General features: G+C 38.4%; 1 protein-coding gene across 4 annotated transcripts; it reads left to right on the top strand.

Annotated features, from left to right (window-relative positions):
- Positions 1–348: 348 nt before the first annotated feature.
- On the top strand, positions 349–6736 carry LOC103720276 (uncharacterized). Of its 4 annotated transcripts, XR_016398201.1 has the most exons (6): positions 349–924; positions 1028–1156; positions 2139–2210; positions 2958–3056; positions 3137–3345; positions 6444–6736. XR_016398201.1 is itself a non-coding variant. In XM_039130977.3 (5 exons), the coding sequence occupies exons 1-5, from the start codon at positions 757–759 to the stop codon at positions 6447–6449; spliced, it is 474 nt and encodes a 157-aa protein (XP_038986905.3). In that variant the 5' UTR covers positions 349–756; the 3' UTR covers positions 6450–6736. The 4 variants fall into 4 exon arrangements, 3 of the variants coding, with proteins under 3 accessions (XP_038986905.3, XP_038986904.3, XP_089783072.1); XM_039130977.3 differs by lacking the exon at positions 3137–3345; XM_039130976.3 differs by lacking the exon at positions 6444–6736 and having other exon boundaries at positions 3137–6436.
- Positions 6737–23192: the final 16456 nt, after the last annotated feature.

Genomic DNA, 23192 nt, shown 5'->3' with positions numbered 1-23192 from the left:
GCTGCATTCTATTTTTCGCCTGCGGTCACTGTAGGGCCAACTCGGCTAGTCTTTGAGGTCGACACATCTATGATTGGGTCGACTCGTTATCCTCCAGGCTTGACTCGCAAAAGAGTTAAATTTTGCTGCTTTCTGTTTTTCTGTCTCTGGTCATTCTTAGATCGACTCGCCATTTGGTAGGGTCAATTCTTGCTCTACTAGAGTCGGCTCATGGTCTTGAGGGGTCAGCTCAAAAATCTGTAAATTTTTACTTGTTTCTGTCTTTCATTTGAAACTGCTATAAGGTTGATTAATGAGAGTGTGCTAGTCTTTGTTAATGTGCGACTTCATCAAATCACTGCCTACGGTACTGTAGCGGATAATGACTTGGTTCGTACATCTTGCTCACCTAGCCTCCGGTTCTGTGATGGCGGAGGCAATAATTCCTCTCATTTCTGCCCCTGATGCGGTTTCCAGAATCACAAGCAACCGTGCCACGTGTACATAGCTGCCGTTGCCGTTCCTGGCCGCGGTACATCTTAACTGACTCGTTCCTTTCCCTCCCGTCTCTCATTATAAAGCCCCTGTCCTCCCTCCTACTTCCCTTCTCCTTTCCCTTCTTTGGTAGAGAGCTTCTTGTTCCAGGGTTTCGGACTCCCTTCCCCGATCTCTCTTCTTGTTTCCTTCTCCCAACCCGAAATCCCTTCTTGGGGTTCAGAAGATCGCCATTTTCTTCGTCACTGGCTTAGAGTAGGATCGATTCTTAGAGGTGTTCTCATGGCTTCCTGCCCTCATAGTATGGATGGATCCGCCGATTGCTTCTGCCCGGCGACCGTGTTGATGAGGCTTCAGATCTGTCTGACCGCTCGCAAGCGCCTCCAAGAACGCATCTCTTCCCTCGAAGACAACCTTAACCACAAGAAAAGTCTCCTAGAGAGCCACAAGGTTCCCTTATAATTATTTCCTTTTTCTATTCGATATGATGTCCTTTTCTGATCTCTAGGGTTTTCTTTCTATCATAGCTCTGATTCCGTTGCAATTGTTATAGTTTGATGCTAGAACATATGACGACGCGCTGAAGAAGTGCATCGAGGACAGGGCGGCGCTGGCAGCAAAGTGCGCCAGGATGGAGAATGACATGATGAAATTGACGATGCCCTGTGAAGAGTTGGCGAAGGTATGAGATAGAAAGCTTCTTGATTCGATTTGAATTGATTACCCTCTGAATATCGTCGGATTTGAATCGTTCTTGATTGAATGTTACATGTTTCAATATTCTTCATTGCATTCTTGGGTCTTGATTCTTGATCGCTGGCTTGTTTCTTGAGAAAAAGGAAGAAAAAAAGGATTGTTGACTTATTCTGGCTGTTGAGACTAATGAATTTAGTAGAGTTAAGCTGTGCGACAACACCATCTTGGATGTCCTGATCTCACGGTTTATCACATAAGTTTTCAAACGTGGATGCTTGAGTGATCCATTTATCCTTTGATTAGACAGTAAATGCTTCACCAATTGTTGTTTTTGATGAAGTTCATATGTTGATACAAGATTATAAGATTCTGCTTATTCGAAAAAGAAATAAAAAGATTATAAGATTACGTCTGTTCTGGACTGAAGAGAGAATGAGTGCTCAGCATTTGAAGAAGTTCATCAAGGAGGAAGTAACCACATCAGAGTGCTGACAATTTTTCTTGAGTATTGAAATGCTCAGACTGGGGAAGATCAAGAAAAAAGTTAAGCAATGCTTAAATTGTTGATATCTTGAATTTTGAGTGAAATCATTTCACGACACCAGTTTGGATGTCCTGATGCCAGTTTTAATATCTCAGCTCTTCAAACTTGTAAGCTGGATTTGATTAGACATTGGATGCTCCACCACTTTTTTGGATTAAGTTCATGTACCAAAACATGATCATAGGTTGTTGTCTATCCGATATGGAACACAGAATTATCGGGTTGTGATTGTCTGCATAGTCTTGGAGTGAGTTAAATTATGCAACAACACCAGCTTAAACATCTTGATGCCACTGTTGATATCTTAACTCTCCCATTTTTTCAGATGATATTTCTGTATGATACAAGATTTTTTTGAGATGCTCTTTAAATAGTTCATGGAACTTAACTTATGGCAGTCCTGGTTCTGTCCTAATTGCTGTAGACTGAAGCAAGCACATTTGCCAATGAATCAAAGAGATTGAGGCATGTCAAGCTGGAGAAGAAACTGGGGCAGGTTTGAGATTAACTTTCTCAATTTAGTTCTTATTTATTGGAATATGATATAACATTGTGTTTGTATTTTATATCTTGATCATAGAAATGCTCAAATTGAGAAGAAAGGACAAGCAGATGAAAGTATTAATTGCATTGTCAACATGTTAATGCCCTTATTTTTGACATGATGGTGACTGAAATTCTTGGATTATGATGGTTTAAATATTAAGAGTTTTAGGTAAAATCGTGCAAAAACACAAGCTTGCATGTGTTGATGCTGCTTTTGATATCTTGGATGTTCAAACTTGTATGCTGATTATGTTTCTCCATAGAACCATTTGATATTTGACCAGGCTGTGGATGCTCCTCTAGTTTATCTATATGATGTCCATGAATCAATACAAGATTATAGCACTTTCTCTATCTAATTCAAATTTAGAATTCTTGTATTTCAATTGCTAAGAGAGTTGATTTTTTATTCCTTTTTTTTTTTGTTATTAATGCTCTGAGAGTAGAATTTAATTCTGCAACAACATCAGTTTGGATATCCTGATGCCACTGTGATGTTTCAGCTTGAATGTTAATGGCTTTATGTTCACATTCTCAAGGGATATTTTCAGTTAGAACCATTTTTTATTAGATTGGGCAGTTGGTGTTCCAACTTTTTTCAGATATCCTTATGTGTTAATACAATATTATAAATTGTTCTCTGTCCAATTGCTGAAACTCTTTGATGGTAGCTCTAATTCTGTTGTAATTTTTATAGACTGATGGGAGCATGAGCACTGAGCAGTTGAAGAACTCCAACAAGGAGAAGGAGATGATAGCATCCGCGAGCATCCAGCTGGATAATTTGAGGGAAAATGTATGGGATAAATTTTTTTGACTTAGTTCTTTACTAAAATTTGGCAACAATTTGATTGAGTTTTATCATCTTGATTATAGAAATTCTTGGATTAAAGCTTAAAGACAAGAAAATGGTGAAAACAGCAATCCTTAATTTGAGAAGAAAATACAAGAACGAAAAGGGCAGAGTAGTCGGGCATTGTTTTGTGAATATATTATTTCCATTCTTCTTTGACATGAGGGTGACAGTATGCACATTGAGCAACATTTTGCAACACCCCAGCTTGGATCTACTGATGCCACTTTTGGTAACAAACTTGCTTGATCATTTTCATTTTATAGGAACATTTATTATCTGTCTAGGCAGAAGGTACTCCATCAAACTTTTTAGATGATTTTCATGTATAATACAAGATTATTAGATGTTCTGTATGTAGGATAGGGAAGGTGATGATAGACTTCAAAAAAGATTCTCTTTTATGCAACACTGTATTTCTATAAGAACATAGAACATGACTTTGAAACATAGGTCTCTACCTGACTCACATGTTTTCCTTGTCGATTAGGTGTTACCATCCTTCTCATTTCCTTCAAAGTGAGGGGCTTTTCCTTAGTAGAGATAGCCTGTCATTCCTTGTTTGGAGCCACCAGGCTCCGACACCACAAACATACATTGAGAGAGTTGACCTTCATTAAGGCTTATATTTTCCTTATTTTGTATGAATAGTTGCTTTATGATATTACTAGATGATGCCAATCAGCACGTCTGTTACCATATTTGTCTTGTATCTGTGAACTATATGTGGTATTTTATTTATATCAGTGAACTAAGCCAATCATTGGCCTTTAGATATTTTGTCTAGTTGTCCTTTGATGGTGTTCAGTGGTTCATTCAAACTTGGACACGTTATGTCCTTACACTATATTTGAGTCTTGGTTTTGTGATCTTGTTTGTCTAGAGGATTCTCATTCTATACTGATGCTCAAATGATAAATTTTCAGAACCAAGAAACCTGATTTTTCATTGCTGATAACTTTTTCGACTTTTTGTACTCATCCTTGGAAAATTATTAGTTGAGCACTACAGCTATAGAATGTAATCATATAGTTAGAGGATTTCTGAGTTTTCTTCCGATATTGACCATAGTTGTGTATGGCTTCCTTTTTCCTACAATGGAATATGACTTAAATTTAACCCTAACATGCACTAGTCTACCGGTTCCGTATCAAGTGACTTAAATTTAATCCTGAAAATGCATTGAACATGGATGGTCCTTAATGGCCTGAGTCTGAAAAGGATCTAGACTGATTCTGAAAAATGTTCTTCTGTATTTTATTTCTGTTTCTTGTATGTTTGAAGCAAATTTACAGCTTCTAGAGAAAGTTGTACAGAAGGTTGAGTTCTTCTAAATTCTCCACTTGTATGCTTTTGAAAGTTAGCTCCTCTTTGTCATGGATTTTGAACTGGTCCCAAATGTAATATCATTCTGCATTATTTAAAGGAGATGACTTTGTTTCTTTCTCCTAGTTCTTAGAGAAGATATAAGATGCAGTGTTTCTTCATTTCCATATAAATATTTTCCTTTGGATATGCTATCTTGATTCTGTTTTTGATTTAGTTTTGGTTTTGACACCAAGGAATGGAACTTTAGCTATTTGCTCATGTTTTTCAATATCTCTCCTTTTCCCCCTTCTACTATGACTTGCATTTCTTGGAACTTGTATGTTTTGCTGGAGATTTGTATATTAGCCAGACAAGAAAATTGCCTGCTGAGTTTGCATCCTTCGAACATGATTTAGAAAGTGTGATTATCAATTTCAAAAGTGTTGGAGATGAGGTATGATGATGGGAATGCTTGTATCCTTTTGATGAATATAGACATTGGTCTACTGGTTCCCATATCAAGTGACTTGAATTTAATCCTGAAAATGCATTGATCATGGTCCTTAATGCCCTGAAAAGGAAAAAGACCTAGGCTGATACTGAAAAAAGTTCCTGTGTTTTATTTCTGTTGGTAGTATGTTTGAAGCAAATTGACAAGTTCTAGATAAAGTTGTACTGAAGGATTCATTTCTTATAAATTGTCCGCTTGTATTCATTTGAAAGTTACCTCCACTTTGTCCTGGATTTGAATGGGGTCACAAAATACTGCCATTATGAATGATTTGAAGGAGGTATTTTGTTTCTTTCCCCTAGATCTTAGAGAAGTTATAAGATATAGTGTTTGACCATTTTCATTGAATATTTTCCTTGGATGTATGATCATAATTCTGTTAATTTAGTTGTAGTTCTCACATCAGAGAATGGAACTTTAGTAATATTTGCTCATGTTCTTCAACATCTCTCCTTTTTGCCCCCTTCCTACTAGCATTTCTTAAAAATTGGTTGTTTTGCTGAAAATTTGTGCATTATCCAGACAAGAAAATTGGCTGTTGAGTTTGCATCCTTCAAAAATAGAGTTAGAAAGCATGGTTATCAGTCAGAAGAGCTGAAGAAGAGGCATGTAGATGGAATAACTTTCTTTTTGTATTGTCTCAATGAATATTGACTTGTATGCTTATTTTGTTAAATGTCACTTCACTCCTTTGGGAAAAAGGAGCTATGCTGAGGTTCTTAAGTCAAGAAGGATACCTTGAGGGATCTGTGGGCAGTCTCTCTGCAACTGATTTAAAATAAGAAAAATTTTATACTTAACAGCTTTGGTAAGCTATTTGATTAAGTATTTTAAATCACTTTCTTCATGCTTCTGTGGGTACCTATCATAATTATAGATGGAGTGATTGGATCTTAATGTTTTAGTTGCTAGGCACCTGAAAATAGCTAATGTCAGTTGTTGTAATGATTATCAGATGCGTAGTAATGATTCCAATATCTATTTGACATTACACCTCTGTGCCTCCAATTGAGCAACCACCTTGTAAATTGTAATATTGTCACATTATATTTGTTCCTCATCTGGCATGACTTGTCTATGAATGTCAAATCCAGTGATCACAGTTTGACTCCTGTAAGCACTTCAACATTATAAAATACAAGTGAAAATTGAAATTCCTTTTTGAGGAATGTTTTTTCATCTAGCAGCATCTATCCTTTATACTTATTGGCCATTCATAATCATTGAGAATCCTTTACCTTTTATTCTCACCTCAAACTATTGCTTGTCACTCGTACTAATACTATGGCCATTTTACTAGTCATCCTGGAATCATAATCTAATTGGTATCACCTGGTTTCCATCCCCATGTTACTGTGGATGACTAATGAGTTGATTTTTGATATAAATATTTTTTATCATTAATGATATTCAACTAATACCAAGAAACAACAAGAGGTGTTGCTGACGCTCTGTTCTTGTAACATACTTTGCTTGACATGCTGATTGATGTTTTTAAGTTTTCTTGTCAGCTCTAATTCTTTGTAGCTGGTGTGAGGGAGGCAACATCAAGCATAAAGAAATCAAAAGAGCTGAAAGTCAATTAATTTCAGTGGGCAACAGCTTGAGTAACATGGTGTTCAGTGAGAGGTGTAACATTCTGTCATTATGAAATCTGGGTTATGTAGTTTTTCAATTGATACATAGTGGTGTCACTAATTCTTGTAAAATGTTTGTTCTTGCTCTTGGTTGTGTCCTGCTGGTTTTTGTTGTTGTACAAAGCATTGGAAAGAACTTAGATGACTACTGAGTATTGATTCTTTCATCTTGGGCATGTACTAAAACTCCAGTTAATCAAAATGTCTGTGCTAAACTTGCAAATTCTCGTTAACTGGTTGTTTCATTGGACTAGCCATTTCAATACATTAAGGCCTACTAGCAGGGCTTCATGGCAAACTTTTAGGGGCCGTTCGGATGCTCAAACAACCTGACCTTGGAATAAGTCAAATATGGTTTGTATGTAGGAGAAGTTAACTATGCGGGAAGAGAAGTCTAACTGATATTAGAAATTTGGATTGAGAGAATACCAAAATAGTGGGTACATCATAAATCATATTCTATAATGGAACTTGGTATCCTGATGTTTCGCTCGCCAATACAAGAGCATGATGCTTCTTGGATCTAAATGAAATTCTTCTTGTAAGTTGCTGCTAATCCTTGAAACTTTCGACCATACTTGGTAGTTATCCACTGATAGCTTAATTGGGAATCCAAACAGGCTCTAGGGGCCTATGGATGTTGGAAGTTCTTATTTCGAGTGGATCATCATATGGTCTAGATTTGATGCCCACCAAAATTGCAATTGCCAGATTGCCAGACCAATGGCTGAGCAACACGTGGTGCATGCAATCAATGCGAACACGATCTCAGGATAGCAAATAAGGAAGGATAAAAAAACTTGCCCGAGGATCTCGCCGCCAGATTGTAACGAACTCTTACCTTCCTCTCTATATAAACCAGGCCAAGGGGCCTCGACATCGGATCTTTCGTGTTGCTCAAAGCTTGTAGCTCATATACTTTAGCTCTCCTTTCTTTTATAAACTTTATTTTGCAAAATGTCTACCTGACATAGGCATTGGAGGGTTTCCTCTAGATTAGTTCTGACAACTTTGATTATCTTTCTCCTAGTAGGTTGGATCCCACATTGCGTAGGCCAACCTTACCTGAGCCGACCATTCACCATCACTAGCTCCAACTCCGTCTAGTTAGGTTTTGGGCAGCAACAAATTAGCGTTATCTGTGGGAACAAGTGAAAAAAAAGATCTGAAACCATGAAACGTAAAAGGAACAACCACCAATCCATCACCAACCAGGCTTGGTCAGAGTCTAATGGCTCTTAGCACAACCCATAGAGATCTTAGCCCCCTTAGCCAACCTTTGAGACTATCAACACTATGCAAATCTATCTAATCGTGCAGCAAATGTAGACATTGATGATGATGGTGCGAGACTGAGGGGACAATTGCCCAAGCACCCACTCTTAGCTGAGCTCCAACCTAAACAACTCTTCGTTATGCTGGCCAAAAAGGCCCTCTAGGAGCGAGGCCAACCCTCGATCACAAATTGAGGAAATAAACAACAAAATTGAGGCATTGAGGAGGAAGAATGTCAAAACCGAGGATAACGAAGCCCCTCTTTTTTTAGGGAGATTGTGGAGGAACTCTTGCCGAGGAAGTTCAAGATGCCTTAGTTCGAGATCAATGATAGTTTTAAGGCTCTCATGACGCTGCAAGGAGAGATCAATGCAGTCATGTGTCGAGCTTTCCCAGCTATCCTTAGAAAAATCGCTCGGCTTTGGTACTTCGGTCTCCGACTTGGGTTTATCCATTCCTTCGACTGGCTTAGCTATTAGTTTGTGGCCCCTTCATTAGCAGTCGAAGACAGAAGAAGATCTCGACAAACTTGTTTGTCATGAAGCAGAAGGATGATAAATCCCTCAAAGACTACATCTACTGCATCAATGTCGAGGAGTTGGAAGTCCGTGACCTGGACAAAATAGTCGCTCTGATTGTGGTGAAGAGAGGGCCGAAGCCCTCACACCCCTTCTTCTCATTGGAGGAAAAGCCTCCCAAGGATCTAGCTAAGCTACTGGCTTGGGTAGACAAATGTATAAATGTCAAAGAAACAATGGTTGCTCGGAGGGAAGCAACAGAAGGCTGAGGCGGCAAGAAGCGTAAGGGTCAGGAGGAAAGGGATGAACCAAGGAGGAAAGTAAAGACACGAGGAAAAGAGGCCCAAATGGCCGAGGAGTCCACCTCGAAGATTTGAGAGGTACACTCCTCTCAATGCATTAAGAGTTTAGATCTTGATGGAGATCAGAGACCAAGGTTGCTTACATTAGCCTAGAAAGATGAAGGCTTCCGCCCATAGGAGGGACATTAGTAGGTATTGCTGATTATATAGGGACCATGGGCATGACATCGAGGAGTGCTCGCAATTGAAAGATGAGATAACCCCTTATTTGGTGAGGGCACCTCAACCTATTTGTGGACAACCATCGAGGATGAGAGAACATTGGCAGGATAGAAGACCCTCAAAACTAGCGAGGGTGGTAATCACTACTATCTCCGGTGGACTAGTAGCTCAAGGATCCAATTGAAGGGCTTATGCTCGGGTAGCCTAAGCTGGAGAGATGGCCCCTAAAAGGCTGAGGACAAGAAAGACAATATTATTTTTAGATGCTCTCTTGCCAAGATAGCAACCTAAGAGGGGGATGAATTGGGTTATAAAATTTTACATCTAAGGTGCAATTGAATTTTAAAGTATGTGAGTGAAGTGAAAGTGCAAGAGTATGAAGCAGAAAATATAAGCAGGAAGAAGCAAGCGAGATACAAAATTTATAGTGGTTTGGTTCCAAATTCAGCACCTACGTCCACTCCCTAAGAGATTCTTCTTGAAAATTTTACTATAATCTTTATGAAGATTACATCCTGATTGTTTTAGCCAAGCTCACAATCAATCCAACTGATTTTCTCAAGTAATCAGCCACTACCTCCCCTTATCCAAGCTTTCCCTAGGCTATATGTATTTCAACACAATCCCTAAATTTCAACCCTTGAAACTTGTTAAAATCAACAAAAAAGGATAATACAAGAAATTGGCTCTCTTAAGAGTAGAAGATTGTTTGTTGGAGTTTGTGAGGAAGAACTAGATAATTTTGATGGGCGCTTGAAAGCTCTGCAATGAATTCTCTAGTTGTGGTGGATATGATCTTTTAATGCTCATACTAAATGCACTGATTTTCTCTTGTTTCCATCTTCTTTTTCTTTTCTTATTCTTCTTCTTTTCTCTTTTGTTGTTTTTGTTGTCTACCTTAGGTCTTCCTATACATTTACAACTTCAAAATGTAGTTGGAAGATATTTCTAGCCATTAGATAGGCTGAAAGAGATATTAGGAGTGAAAAATGATAATTTTGATTTTTCAGAAAAACTTGCCGTTACTGTTGTCAGGCATAAATGAGTTGGTTCGACTTCTTCAAGGGTCGACTCGGGATCTTCAGGGATCGACTCAAGAAAACTCTTATTTTTGCTACATTCTATCTTTCGCCTGTGGTCACTGTAGGGTTACTCAACTAGTCTTTGGGGTCGCCTCATCTATGACTGGGGTCGACTCGTTATCCTCTAGGGTTGACTTGCAAAGCTGAATTTTGCTGCTTTCTGTCTTTTGTCTCTGGTCATTCTGGGGTCGACTCATCAATTGTTAGGGTCAATTCTTGTTCTACTGGAGTTGGCTCATGCTCTAGAGTTGACTCATGAAAGCGTGCTAGTTTTTGTTAATGTGCTGGAGTCGACTCATATTGTGCTGGGGTCGACTCCTGAAATTGCCCAAAATTGAAGTCTTCTATTTTAGTCGTGGATATTCAGCGGTCGGCACCTAGTATTCTTGGGGTTGACTCTTCTAGTATAGAACCTCATAAACTTGAGTTTCATTCTTCTACTTCAAGTGTTTTGAGATGATATTTTCTTCACTTCTTTTGAACATTCTTGTGACTCCAAACAAGTGATTAGCAAACATTTTTTACTCAAGTATTTTATATAATCAAAATCAAACCTTTTGGATCAACAATCTCTCTCTTTTTGATGATGGCGAAACTTTTGAGTATCAAAAGAAAGTAGTATTGATGAAAACATAACACTCTTTTTGATAGTACACGATTTTATGAAATTCACTGTTGCCCTTAATTGAATCATGCATAAATAGTGCTTCAATTTCTATTGATTTGTATTTTCTTAAATTTTTTTAATCCTCTTAATGTTTTTGATTGCGTTCATAACTCTTACATATATCTTCTTTTACTTTGCTCTTTCTTACTAGATTTTTACCATAATTCTCCCCCTTCTTGTCATAATCAAAAAGATAAGATGATGGAAAGTAAGTACTTAGAAGTAAATATCATACAAAGAGGTATATACACAAAAGATAACTTCATTGCATTCTGAATTTTAAAAATACTTCGATAGGGATGGTAAATGGTAGAGCGCCTTAATATATAGGTAGATAGTCTAGAGGAGCCAAGCTAAGTAGATGAGGGATGGAAGGGTCGACTGGCTTTCGTCTCTTAAGTGAACAAACCAATCACTTCAATTAGAGTGGACGCAGATAAAGTAAGAGACTCAATCAATCGCCTTGACTCATCATGAACCTTCTTGAGTTTTTCTTGAAGCTTTGCTCCAATCCTCTATGCCTGGGAAGTACAATGCTTGACGACCTTCTGTATAGAGATTTATAAGGTCCTCATCTCCCACTCAATATCTCCAGTCCTTCTGAGTTGACTGGTAACCAAGAAGCAAATGTCTGAGATGTCGTGCATCAACTTTGCTACCTCTGTATCAGCAAAGATATATGAGGCTCCAATCTTTGATCCGTAGGCAATGAAATCTGTAATAACTCAGGGGCTCTCTTTGTTGGAATTTGTATCCTAAATATCAATCATCAGCATATTGATGATTGAATTTTGTAAATGAATTGACAAATTAATAAAGTGTTATTTGGCATTATTCATCATTTCATCTTCAAATGAACTCTTATATGATGAAGTCCTTAGGACTTATGTTATGATAAAGGAGGATTTATCTTTGAGTCCTTAAACTTGTTTGCGACGAAATGATATGTTGTTACTAGGACGACAACATTATCGAGATTAGGTCGTTGTGTGACATATATGTTGGTTGTCCTCTTAACCAAGGAGTGTGGAGACACTGGTATGCCACACAAGTGAAGTGTAGAAGTACATTTCACTAAACGTGACCAATTCCGGAACGCTCTACTGTCGAGAGATGTTCCGAGTGGATATGGGTATAAGTTTGGCCCTCTGACCTGAGACCACAACCTGTAACTAGCAAGCAACTCACTGTACTTTGGTACCGGACTACCTAAATTTCTAATTCAGTGACGGAAGGTCACTGGGTGCAGTCAAGTACTTGCGTAGTCAGTTGTGAGTCAAGATGGAATTGACCCCTCCTGAAAATAGGAGATAATGTCTTGTGATTAATTTAGCAAAACCTTGGCCAGGGTAATCCCAGTGAGGAGTCACGGGATATCTAAAGTTAGTCACATAATGGATGTACTAATTATAGGGTTGACAGTGAGCTCTAAGTCATCCTGGCATTAGGAGTCAAAGGGATTGAATTATACAGTAACCATAGTTCAGGGTTCCAGAATATTTGCTTCGCATATATTCGACCTATCCGGACGTCGGGTACCATTGCTAGATGGTCACATCGATTAGTGTAGAAAATTGTTCCTATACTACCGGCTTAGGTTCGAACCTATGAGTCACACGCATAGAAGATTCCTGATTGATCAAGAAAGCTGATGAATGATTAAGAATCATTCAGGGGTAATTTGGTCAATTTGATTGGCAAATTATCTTATAAAATAATTAAAGTAATTATTGAAGGATTAATTAGTAATTAAATTACTAATAAACTCAATTTGATTGAGTAATTGTGCTAAGGATGAGCCAAATTGAATTAGATTCAAGTTTGGGCTCAATCAGGGTTTTGACCTGATTGGATTAGGTCAGAACCAAAAAGGACTTAAGCTGATCAAATTAATTTTAAATTAATTTGTTCTTAATTGGGGATTGACCTAATTGAATTAGGTCCAACACAAAGTAATAATTCAATTTGATTGAGTTTGCATGAGCCAAAATTGAATTGGATTCAATTTGAGCTCAATCAGGGTCTGACCTGATTAGATTGGGTTCAACCAAATTGCTTTGTTTTAATTCGGGTTTGACCAAATTTGATTAGGTGCAACCCAAGGAGATTAGGCTCAGATGATGTGGCAATTATTGGTGACATGGAATTGGATTTCATGAATTTTAAATAAACCAAAATTATTGCATGGCACATGGACCCATTGCTTGACACATGGCGACATTGTTTGTTATTTGAATTTAAATTCAAACATTAAGCAATGTGTTAAATGATTTTAATCACTCAAACCATCAGCCAAGGTGGCGTCTGAGTTTTTGAATGGATTAAATTCGAATTTCAAGAGGTGATTTCGAAATTATGAAGTGTTTTACCTTGCCGCATGGATTTCAAATTCCTTCCCTCTTGCACATGTGTTTAAAATTCGAATTTAAATCAGATTTGGTTGAGATCTGATTTGGGTTGTTCCTATTCCTTTGCATGTGCCAACTAAAAGAGGTTTTCTGAAAATAAATTTTGAATTTTGAATGAAAATTCGGAGGCCATTAAAAGGGGTTAAACATGGGCACCAAAAACACATCGATTGCAGCCTTCTTCCTCACCCGCCTCCTCCTCCTCTTCTTCTCCATTTTAGATAGGGTTTTCAGGGTGAATATCTAGAAGATTCAAGATCAGATCTGAGTCCTTTACTTTCCTTACAAACCTCATCTCTATCTGCTTCAAGACGATTGATCAAGAGTTGATTGAATCCCGGCGGGCAGATTTCAGCTTTCAAGTGTTCTGCAGCTGCTAGCACTGTTGCGGAAGAAGATCCTTCAGGACTTCGCGTGTACTTCTCGTAGAGGCCATTCGTGTGCGTGGCTGCGAAGTCAAGAATCAGATTCACAACTTTCATCCATCATAAAAGGTATTAATCTAGCATTAATCATTTATTATGGTGTCAAGGTCTAGGTCCAATTCCCCGAGGTTTTACCCTCTTTTGGGGCTCCTCACGGAGATATCTCCAGAATCCATTCGATGGATATTCGAAGATTAATTGGAATAGAGTTTTTAAGTTTCAGATCTGATAGTTAATCATGCATAAAAGTTTTAGCATAATTGTTTAAACGATTCCGGCATAATCCTATGTGTTCTTAAGGTGCTGATTTCTAGATTTGATCTTGTAAGCATGCATGAATTAAATTGTTTGATTCGGTTTTTCCGCTGCATTTTAAAACTTAAAAAGAACTACGTATGGCTTGATCCCCCTTATGAAGGGGTACGTAGGCAACCCGATCAGGTTCAGCCATGGTTTTCAAAAAAAAAAAAAAATTCAGCATGCTAAACACCGAAGAACCTAGGATTCACTTTCAGTGGTATCAGAGCCAGGTTTATGTTTAAACTTTTATGTTTTAATTCTTGCAATTAAATCTGAAATCATTAACATGTTTAGATTAGATCTAAAGTACTCTTTATGATTGATTTAATTGCTGATTATGCATGATTAAGTAGATCTGAAATTTTGGATGCATATGATGCATGTTTGTGTTAGGATTAGTAACATGAATAAATCTGAAATCATAATATTGTTTAGATTAGATCTAAATAAAGTTTATGATTCATATGATCTCTGATTTTAATGAACAAATCAGATCTGAAAATAAAAGTTAAAAAACAAATACATAAGATGTATGTTGTTTGTATTAATTCATGTTGTTATGTATATGTGATGCATGAACATAAAACATAATGACTTAAACATGAATTAAATCTGATTACATGTGATTAATTACAAAAACTCAGATCTGAAAATGTGTTTTAAGAACTGAAAGATTGTAATTAATATGTAATTAAAAAGAAATATGCAATGATCAAAACTTTCATAAGTCTAAACTTAATTGAGAATTAAGTGTTATGAAATAGAATTGTAACTCAATTAATTGACATTGCATAATTCTTTGGGCATATGGGTTAGCTTGAATCAAGTTCTTAGGATTGGGTTAGACCTAAGGTTAGAATCAAACATGGTCTAATTAGAGTTAATTGATCAAATCTAATTAAGTAGTAACTAGATTAGGTCAAGGAAACCCTAGGTTAAATACAATAGTTGTAGATTGATCAATTCCATGTCTTTGATTAGACCAAGATGGAACTTGATTTAGGCTCAGAGGTGTAGCCCGAGTCATTTGAGTAATCAAATCGAAATTGATTAACCAGTCGGTGTCTAAGGTAAGTTTGGCAGTTTTGACCGGTGGTTTTTAATTGGAAGCTACTCGCACTGATTCGTCTTTGTCGAGTTAATGGCATATCCCTTCCACCGATCTCACTTACCTGGCCGACATGGTCAATCACATTTTGATTGGATCACTTAATGATTCGAGTTAGCCCATGCCTTAAGAAAAATCAGTATGACTGATTTAGGTGTCCCCTTAACCGGTTTGAGTCTAATCTGATTTGGTGAAGTCAGTAGGAGAAATTAGACTAACCGGATCTTCTCATCTATCCTAATTATGAAATCCTCTAAAATTATTAGGTCCTTAAAATGAAATGGTTATAGAGATAACTAGGTCATAGCCTCCCATTAAGTTGGGAGATAATGGGTCCAATGTTTTGATAATTATTGGAGGCGCCACACGCCTGGTACTTATCAAGCATTGAAATTGTCATTCAATATATGATGAGTTAAGTGTACCTTCAATAGGCGGTCAAGTGAGCCGAGCCACACTCGGGTTTGGTCGTCTATTAGTTGATTAGACTTAACCCTATTATTTAATGGTTGGACCTGACTAGGGTATTCGGTGGAGGCGCCACACGCCTGCCGGAAAACCTAGGGCAAAATCATCACTAGAAGTTGCTTGGTGAAGCAATTGGTTAAGAACCTACCAATAGGTGCATATGGGTTGGCCGAGCCACACTCGGGCCTATATGGGATCTATTGGGTTCTAGTGCCCACTAAAGAATTAGGAGTAATTTTTCGAATTAGAGGTAGAGGCTACCAATTTGTATAAAATAGTGGGAATATCTTTAGACTAAAGTCCAAGTCTACTGTGTTTAGTCAATTCATATACTAATAGCCAAATTTTCTTTTTATGCAGAAATGGCCACTAATTTATCACTTCGCTCATTGTTGGACAATGACAAGTTGACTGGTCCAAATTTCAATAATTGGCATAGGAAACTAAAAATAGTGCTAGAGCATGAGAGGATCCTTTATGTGATAACGGATCAAGCACCTGAGCAGCCCGCTGCTAATGCATCAAGATCGGCCAGAGACACTTATCAGAAGTGGCTCAGTGACCGTATCACTATTCGATGCATCATGTTGGCAGCAATGAGTGATGAGTTTAGTAGGCATTTTGAGAATACGCAGCCGGAAGATATCATTCAAGTGTTGAATGAATTATTCGGCGTTCCTGACGACGTTGAGAGGCACAAAACTAGTTGTGCCATCTTCAGCGCCCGAATGAAAGATGGGACCTCGGTAACTGATCATGTACTGTACATGATTGAGTTGATCGAGAGTCTAAGCTCTCTTGGCTTTCTCCTTCATGATCAATTGGGGAAGGATGCCATACTAAACTCATTGCCTGGATCATACCGTCCTTTTCTCACTCATTTTCGTATGACGAAACCTGTAGTGAATTATCACCAATTGTTGGGGTTACTACAGACGTTTGAGAATGATCACCAACTTCTTAAGAAGACGGTGAATTTAGTGGGAGGTTCATCCAAGGGTCGCTCCTTTAAGAAAGGGAAAAAGAAAAATAAAATCCAAAAGAAACAGGTGCACCATGCTCAGCCTAGTCAGAAAAAGAATAAAAAGGCTGATCAGAGCAAGGCGGAGTACTTCTTCTGCAAGAAGCAAGGACATTGGAAGAGGAACTGTCCTCTTTACATTGCATCCCTCGATCCGAACCGGCCTAAGAAAAGTGGGCAATCAGTTGCCAATCAAGGTACTTATATGATAACACCTTGCAATTTTTCTATTTGTGATAATTCGACCTGGGTATTGGATACCGGTAGTCCTTTTAATATTTGCAATTCGTTGCAGGGGCTACAAGTCAGTAAGAGGTTTGAAGAAGGAGAAAGGTTCCTGAATGTTGGAGATGGAAGACCAGTTCCAGTTCTAGCTTTAGGAATTCTTAAACTTGAATTCAGCTCTCATGTAAATGTCCTTAGTGATTGTCACTATTGTCCAAGTTTTCTATTGAATATCATTTCTGTAGGCCTTTTGGCCAAAAATGGTTATGAAATATCAATAAAAAAGGATTATTGCAATGTCATTTGGAATGGTATTGTTGTAATGAATGAAATTCTGAGTAATGGCATTTACATTTTGTCACAGCCTGTTCATGTAATGTATAAATCCAATAAGCGCCCTAGAATAGATAATGTCACGGATGTCTACCTTTGGCATCATAGGCTAGGTCATATTAACAAGAATAGGATGAACAGGTTAAGTAAAGAGGGAATCCTTGATGTTAATGATTGTGAATCATTGACAACCTGTGAATCATGTCTTCTTGGTAAAATGACCAAATCACCTTTTACCGGAAAAGGTGAACGAGCCAGTGATTTATTGACCCTTGTACATTCTGATGTATGTGGGCCAATGAGCACAGATGCTAGAGGTGGGTATTCATATTTCATTACGTTTACAGACGACTTTTCTAGGTATGGTTATGTCTATTTAATGAGACATAAATCTGAATCATTTGAAATGTTCAAATTATATCGTAATGAAGTAGAAAAACAAACTGGAAAGAGTATTAAAACTCTTCGATCAGATCGAGGAGGTGAATACCTCTCCAGTGAATTTTTGATATATCTAGGAGAAAATGGGATTCTCTCCCAATGGACTCCTCCTGGTACACCACAATATAATGGTGTGTCAGAAAGGAGAAATCGAACTCTGTTAGACATGGTTCGATCCATGATGGGGTTTGCTAATCTGCCCATATCCTTTTGGGGATATGCTCTTGAGTCAGCCTGCTATATTCTAAATAAGGTTCCAAGTAAGTCTGTAAATAAAACACCACATGAGATGTGGACTGGACGTAAGCCGATGCTCTCTCACCTTAGGATTTGGGAGTGTCGGCGTACGTCAAACGTTTGAAGACAGACAAACTTGAACCCAAGTCTGACAAATGTTTCTTTGTTGGTTACCCTAAAGAAACTAAAGGATATTACTTCTACTTTGCTGAAGAACAAAAGTTGTTCGTAAGCAATAGAGCAATTTTCTTAGAAAAGGAATTCCTTGGTGAAGGAACAAATAGCTCTAATGTTGAGCTTAGAGAAGTTCAACATGTAGAAGATCCGACACCATCTACTGAACCAGTTGAGTCGGATTTGATTAGATCAGATCCAGAACCCATATTAGATGCACCATTAAGGCGATCGGGTAGAGTACCACGTCAGCCGGACAGATACTACGGTTTCTTGGTCCGGGATGGGGATCCTATCGAACTTGATGAAAACGATGAGGATCCGATCACATATATGGATGCAATGCAGAGGTATGACTCTGATAAATGGCTTGGAGCCATGCAATCCGAAATGGAATCCATGAAGGTCAATGATGTTTGGACATTAGTTGACCCACCCGAAGGAATTAAATCCATAGGGTGTAAGTGGATATTCAAAAGGAAACGGGGCGCAGACGGAAAGGTAGAGACCTATAAAGCCCGTCTGGTTGCCAAGGGTTATCGTCAACGTTATGGTATTGACTATGACGAGACGTTTTCTCCTGTGGCAATGCTCAAGTCCATTCGGATTGTGCTTGCGATAGCAGCACATTTAGACTATGAAATCTGGCAAATGGATGTAAAGACCGCATTTCTAAATGGAGATTTAGAAGAGGAAGTGTATATGATACAACCTGAAGGTTTTACATCTGCAGATGAGTCTAAAGTGTGCAAGCTTCAAAAATCCATTTATGGATTAAAGCAAGCTTCACGGAGTTGGAATATACGTTTTGATAAGGTAATCAAAACATTTGGCTTCATTAAGAATGAAGAGGAACCTTGCATTTATAAATGGGCAAATGGTTCAATTATTATATTCCATATTTTGTATGTGGATGACATTCTTTTAATTGGGAATGACATTCCTGCATTACAAGGAATAAAGGTTTGGCTATCATCTCAATTTGCCATGAAGGATTTGAGAGAAGCATCTTACATCCTAGGGATGAAGATCTATAGAGATAGATCTAGAAGATTGCTTGGATTATCCCAATCCACATACATTGATACTATACTGAAGAGGTTCAGTATGATTAATTCCAAGAAAGGCTATCTTCCGATGGGCCATGGAATTAACCTCTCTAAAAGGGATTGTCCGACAACCCCTCAAGAAAGAGAGAGTATGGATAGAATTTCATATGCTTCGGCAGTGGGATCTATAATGTATGCCATGACATGTACTAGACCAGACGTGGCATACTCACTAGGAGTAGTGAGCAGATACCAGTCTGATCCAGGTAGCAACCACTGGAAGGTTGTAAAAACCATCCTTAAGTATTTGAGAAATACTAAAGATCAGTGGCTTGTCTATGGTGATTCTGACTTGAAACTTGAGGGATATACTGATTCAAGTTTTCAGTCAGATCAAGATGATAGCAAGAGCGTGTCAGGATATATCTTCACTCTTAAGGGTGGGGCCATCTGCTGGAAGAGTTCCAAGCAGCATACAGTGGCAGATTCTACATGTGAAGCAGAATATATCGCAGCATCTGATGCCGCCAAGGAAGCTGTATGGTTGCGGAAGTTCATCACCGAGCTTGGAGTGACACCCTCCATTGATGGTCCAGTCCCTGTATTTTGTGACAATACTGGGGCCATAGCTCAAGCAAGAGAACCCAAAGCACATCAGCGGACCAAGCATATTCTACGTCGCTACCACCTGGTTCGAGAGATCATCGATCGAGGTGATATTGATCTTCAGAAGATTGACACAAAAGAAAATCTGGCTGACCCATTTACCAAAGTCCTCGGCATCAAAGAGTTCGACGAACACAAGTCGAAGATGGGTATTAGATACTGTGCCGATTGGCATTAGGCTAAGTGGGAGTTGTTGGAATTTGTATCCTAAATGTCAATCGTCAGCATATTGATGATTGAATTTTGTAAATGAATTGACAAATTAATAAAGTGTTATTTGGCATTATTCATCATTTCATCTTCAAATGAACTCTTATATGATGAAGTCCTTAGGACTTATGTTATGATAAAGGAGGATTTATCTTTGAGTCCTTAAACTTGTTTGCGACGAAATGATATGTTGTTACTAGGACGACAACATTATCGAGATTAGGTCGTTGTGTGACATATATGTTGGTTGTCCTCTTAACCAAGGAGTGTGGAGACACTGGTATGCCACACAAGTGAAGTGTAGAAGTACATTTCACTAAACGTGACCAATTCCGGAACGCTCTACTGTCGAGAGATGTTTCGAGTGGATATGGGTATAAGTTTGGCCCTCTGACCTGAGACCGCAACCTGTGACTAGCAAGCAACTCACTGTACTTTGGTACCGGACTACCTGAATTTCTAATTCAGTGACAGAAGGTCACTGGGTGCAGTCAAGTACTTGCGTAGTCAGTTGTGAGTCAAGATGGAATTGACCCCTCCTGAAAACAGGAGATAATGTCTTGTGATTAATTTAGCAAAACCTTGGCCAGGGTAATCCCAGTGAGGAGTCACGGGATATCTAAAGTTAATCACATAATGGATGTACTAATTATAGGGTTGATAGTGAGCTCTAAGTCATCCTGGCATTAGGAGTCAAAGGTTTTGAATTATACAGTAACCATAGTTCAGGGTTCCAGAATATTTGCTTCACATATATTCGACCTATCCGGACGTCGGGTACCATTGCTAGATGGTCACATCGATTAGTGTAGAAAATTGTTCCTATACTACCGGCTTAGGTTCGAACCTATGAGGTCACACGCATAGAAGATTCCTGATTGATCAAGAAAGCTGATGAATGATTAAGAATCATTCTGGGGTAATTTGGTCAATTTGATTGGCAAATTATCTTATAAAATAATTAAAGTAATTATTGAAGGATTAATTAGTAATTAAATTACTAATAAACTCAATTTGATTGAGTAATTGTGCTAAGGATGAGCCCAATTGAATTAGATTCAAGTTTGGGCTCAATCAGGGTTTTGACCTGATTGGATTAGGTCAGAACCAAAAAGGACTTAAGCCGATCAAATTAATTTTAAATTAATTTGTTCTTAATTGGGGATTGACCTAATTGAATTAGGTCCAACACAAAGTAATAATTCAATTTGATTGAGTTTGCATGAGCCAAAATTGAATTGGATTCAATTTGAGCTCAATCAGGGTCTGACCTGATTAGATTGGGTTCAACCAAATTGCTTTGTTTTAATTCGGGTTTGACCAAATTTGATTGGGTGCAACCCAAGGGGATTAGGCTCAGATGATGTGGCAATTATTGGTGACATGGAATTGGATTTCATGAATTTTAAATAAACCAAAATTATTGCATGGCACATGGACCCATTGCTTGACACATGGCGACATTGTTTGTTATTTGAATTTAAATTCAAACATTAAGCAATGTGTTAAATGATTTTAATCACTCAAACCATCAGCCAAGGTGGCGTCTGAGTTTTTGAATGGATTAAATTCGAATTTCAAGAGGTGATTTCGAAATTATGAAGTGTTTTACCTTGCCGCATGGATTTCAAATTCCTTCCCTCTTGCACATGTGTTTAAAATTTGAATTTAAATCAGATTTGGTTGAGATCTGATTTGGGTTGTTCCTATTCCTTTGCATGTGCCAACTAAAAGAGGTTTTCTGAAAATAAATTTCGAATTTTGAATGAAAATTCGGAGGCCATTAAAAGGGGTCAAACATGGGCACCAAAAACACATCGATTGCAGCCTTCTTCCTCACCCGCCTCCTCCTCCTCTTCTTCTCCATTTTAGATAGGGTTTTCAGGGTGAATATCTAGAAGATTCAAGATCAGATCTGAGTCCTCTACTTTCCTTACAAACCTCATCTCTATCTGCTTCAAGACGATTGATCAAGAGTTGATTGAATCCCGGCGGGCAGATTTCAGCTTTCAAGTGTTCTGCAGCTGCTAGCACTGTTGCGGAAGAAGATCCTTCAGGACTTCGCGTGTACTTCTCGTAGAGGCCATTCGTGTGTGTGGCTGCGAAGTCAAGAATCAGATTCACAACTTTCATCCATCATAAAAGGTATTAATCTAGCATTAATCATTTATTATGGTGTCAAGGTCTAGGTCCAATTCTCTGAGGTTTTACCCTCTTTTGGGGCTCCTCACGGAGATATCTCCAGAATCCATTCGATGGATATTCGGAGATTAATTGGAATAGAGTTCTTAAGTTTCAGATCTGATAGTTAATCATGCATAAAAGTTTTAGCATAATTGTTTAAACGATTCCGGCATAATCCTATGTGTTCTTAAGGTGCTGATTTCTAGATTTGATCTTGTAAGCATGCATGAATTAAATTGTTTGATTCGGTTTTTTCGCTGCATTTTAAAACTTAAAAAGAACTACGTATGGCTTGATCCCCCTTATGAAGGGGTACGTAGGCAACCTGATCAGGTTCAGCCATGGTTTTCAAAAAAAAAAAAAAATTCAGCATGCTAAACACCGAAGAACCTAGGATTCACTTTCACTCTTCTCCCCTTGTCTAATAGCTTTCGATGCGATCAACCCAGTTATCACTTGTTGAGCTATGGCTCTTGTTTACTTCTCATCCAATCTAATAGTTTGAGTCATACAGCTCTCTACATGTAGAGGCTGAAAGTCAAATAATGCTATAAGATATCCTGCACCATGCTCCACTGGAATCTCAGGCTCTATTGAAGGTATCTCTATGGAGGCAGGTGGCTTGGTACCCTCATCAGTGAGAAGAGTAGGCTGACTAGATCCAGTCTTTGGCTGTCTATCCTCATCCCCACTAGGTTCATCCTATCTGCCACCACCTCTTCTCACCCAATGACCATCAATCTTGTTGTATCTCATCCGATGTAGTGAGTGGTCATTAAAGGTGCCGATGAGCATGTGTTTTCAAGGTCTCTCCCTCAAGCTCCACACCATGTTCTCGGAAACCATGGTCAGGATCATGCCGTAAGGTTAGGATAACTTTGACCTGCTTGCTGCCTTGTGCATCTGTTGGAACATAAGTGCAGGCATGTTCAGGGAATACTCTCTGAGCACATAAAACATTACCATAATGTCTCTTTCTGAGATAAAATAAAACTTTCCCATCTTGGGAAAGAATACTTGCTAATCATGTGGTGGAGGAGCCTCATCTGTACAAACAACTGGTTGGCGCTTACTTCCTCTAGTTCATTGACATCCTTGCATCCCAAAATGTGCTGGAGACAAATCCTTCGCTTGTTCAGTCTGCTTGGAGAGGATCCATCAGTTGGCATCCAAAGTAATCTCCCCAAGCTCATCATATTAAGAAGAATCTGAGTGCCCTTGACTATGGACTCCAAGCTTTCCACTCCAAACTTCGCATATTCATAGAATTCTTTGACTAGATTGGGGTAAGTTGGGACATCCAAAGTA

This window comes from Phoenix dactylifera, chromosome 13 (genome assembly GCF_051530095.1).
Source record: "Phoenix dactylifera cultivar Ajwa chromosome 13, Ajwa_hap1_PhDact_Kaust_v1.1, whole genome shotgun sequence".
Lineage (NCBI taxonomy): Eukaryota > Viridiplantae > Streptophyta > Magnoliopsida > Arecales > Arecaceae > Phoenix > Phoenix dactylifera.
This window is presented reverse-complemented; position numbering and strand designations above follow the sequence as displayed.

Excerpts from the sequence above, each read along its gene's own strand:
- LOC103720276 (XM_039130976.3), top strand. The coding sequence starts at position 757 with ATGGCTTCCTGCCCTCATAGTATGGATGGATCCGCCGATTGCTTCTGC. Across the intron at positions 925-1,027 it reads GTCTCCTAGAGAGCCACAAG|TTTGATGCTAGAACATATGA; the intron begins GTTCCCTTATAA and ends CAATTGTTATAG. Across the intron at positions 1,157-2,138 it reads CCTGTGAAGAGTTGGCGAAG|ACTGAAGCAAGCACATTTGC; the intron begins GTATGAGATAGA and ends TAATTGCTGTAG.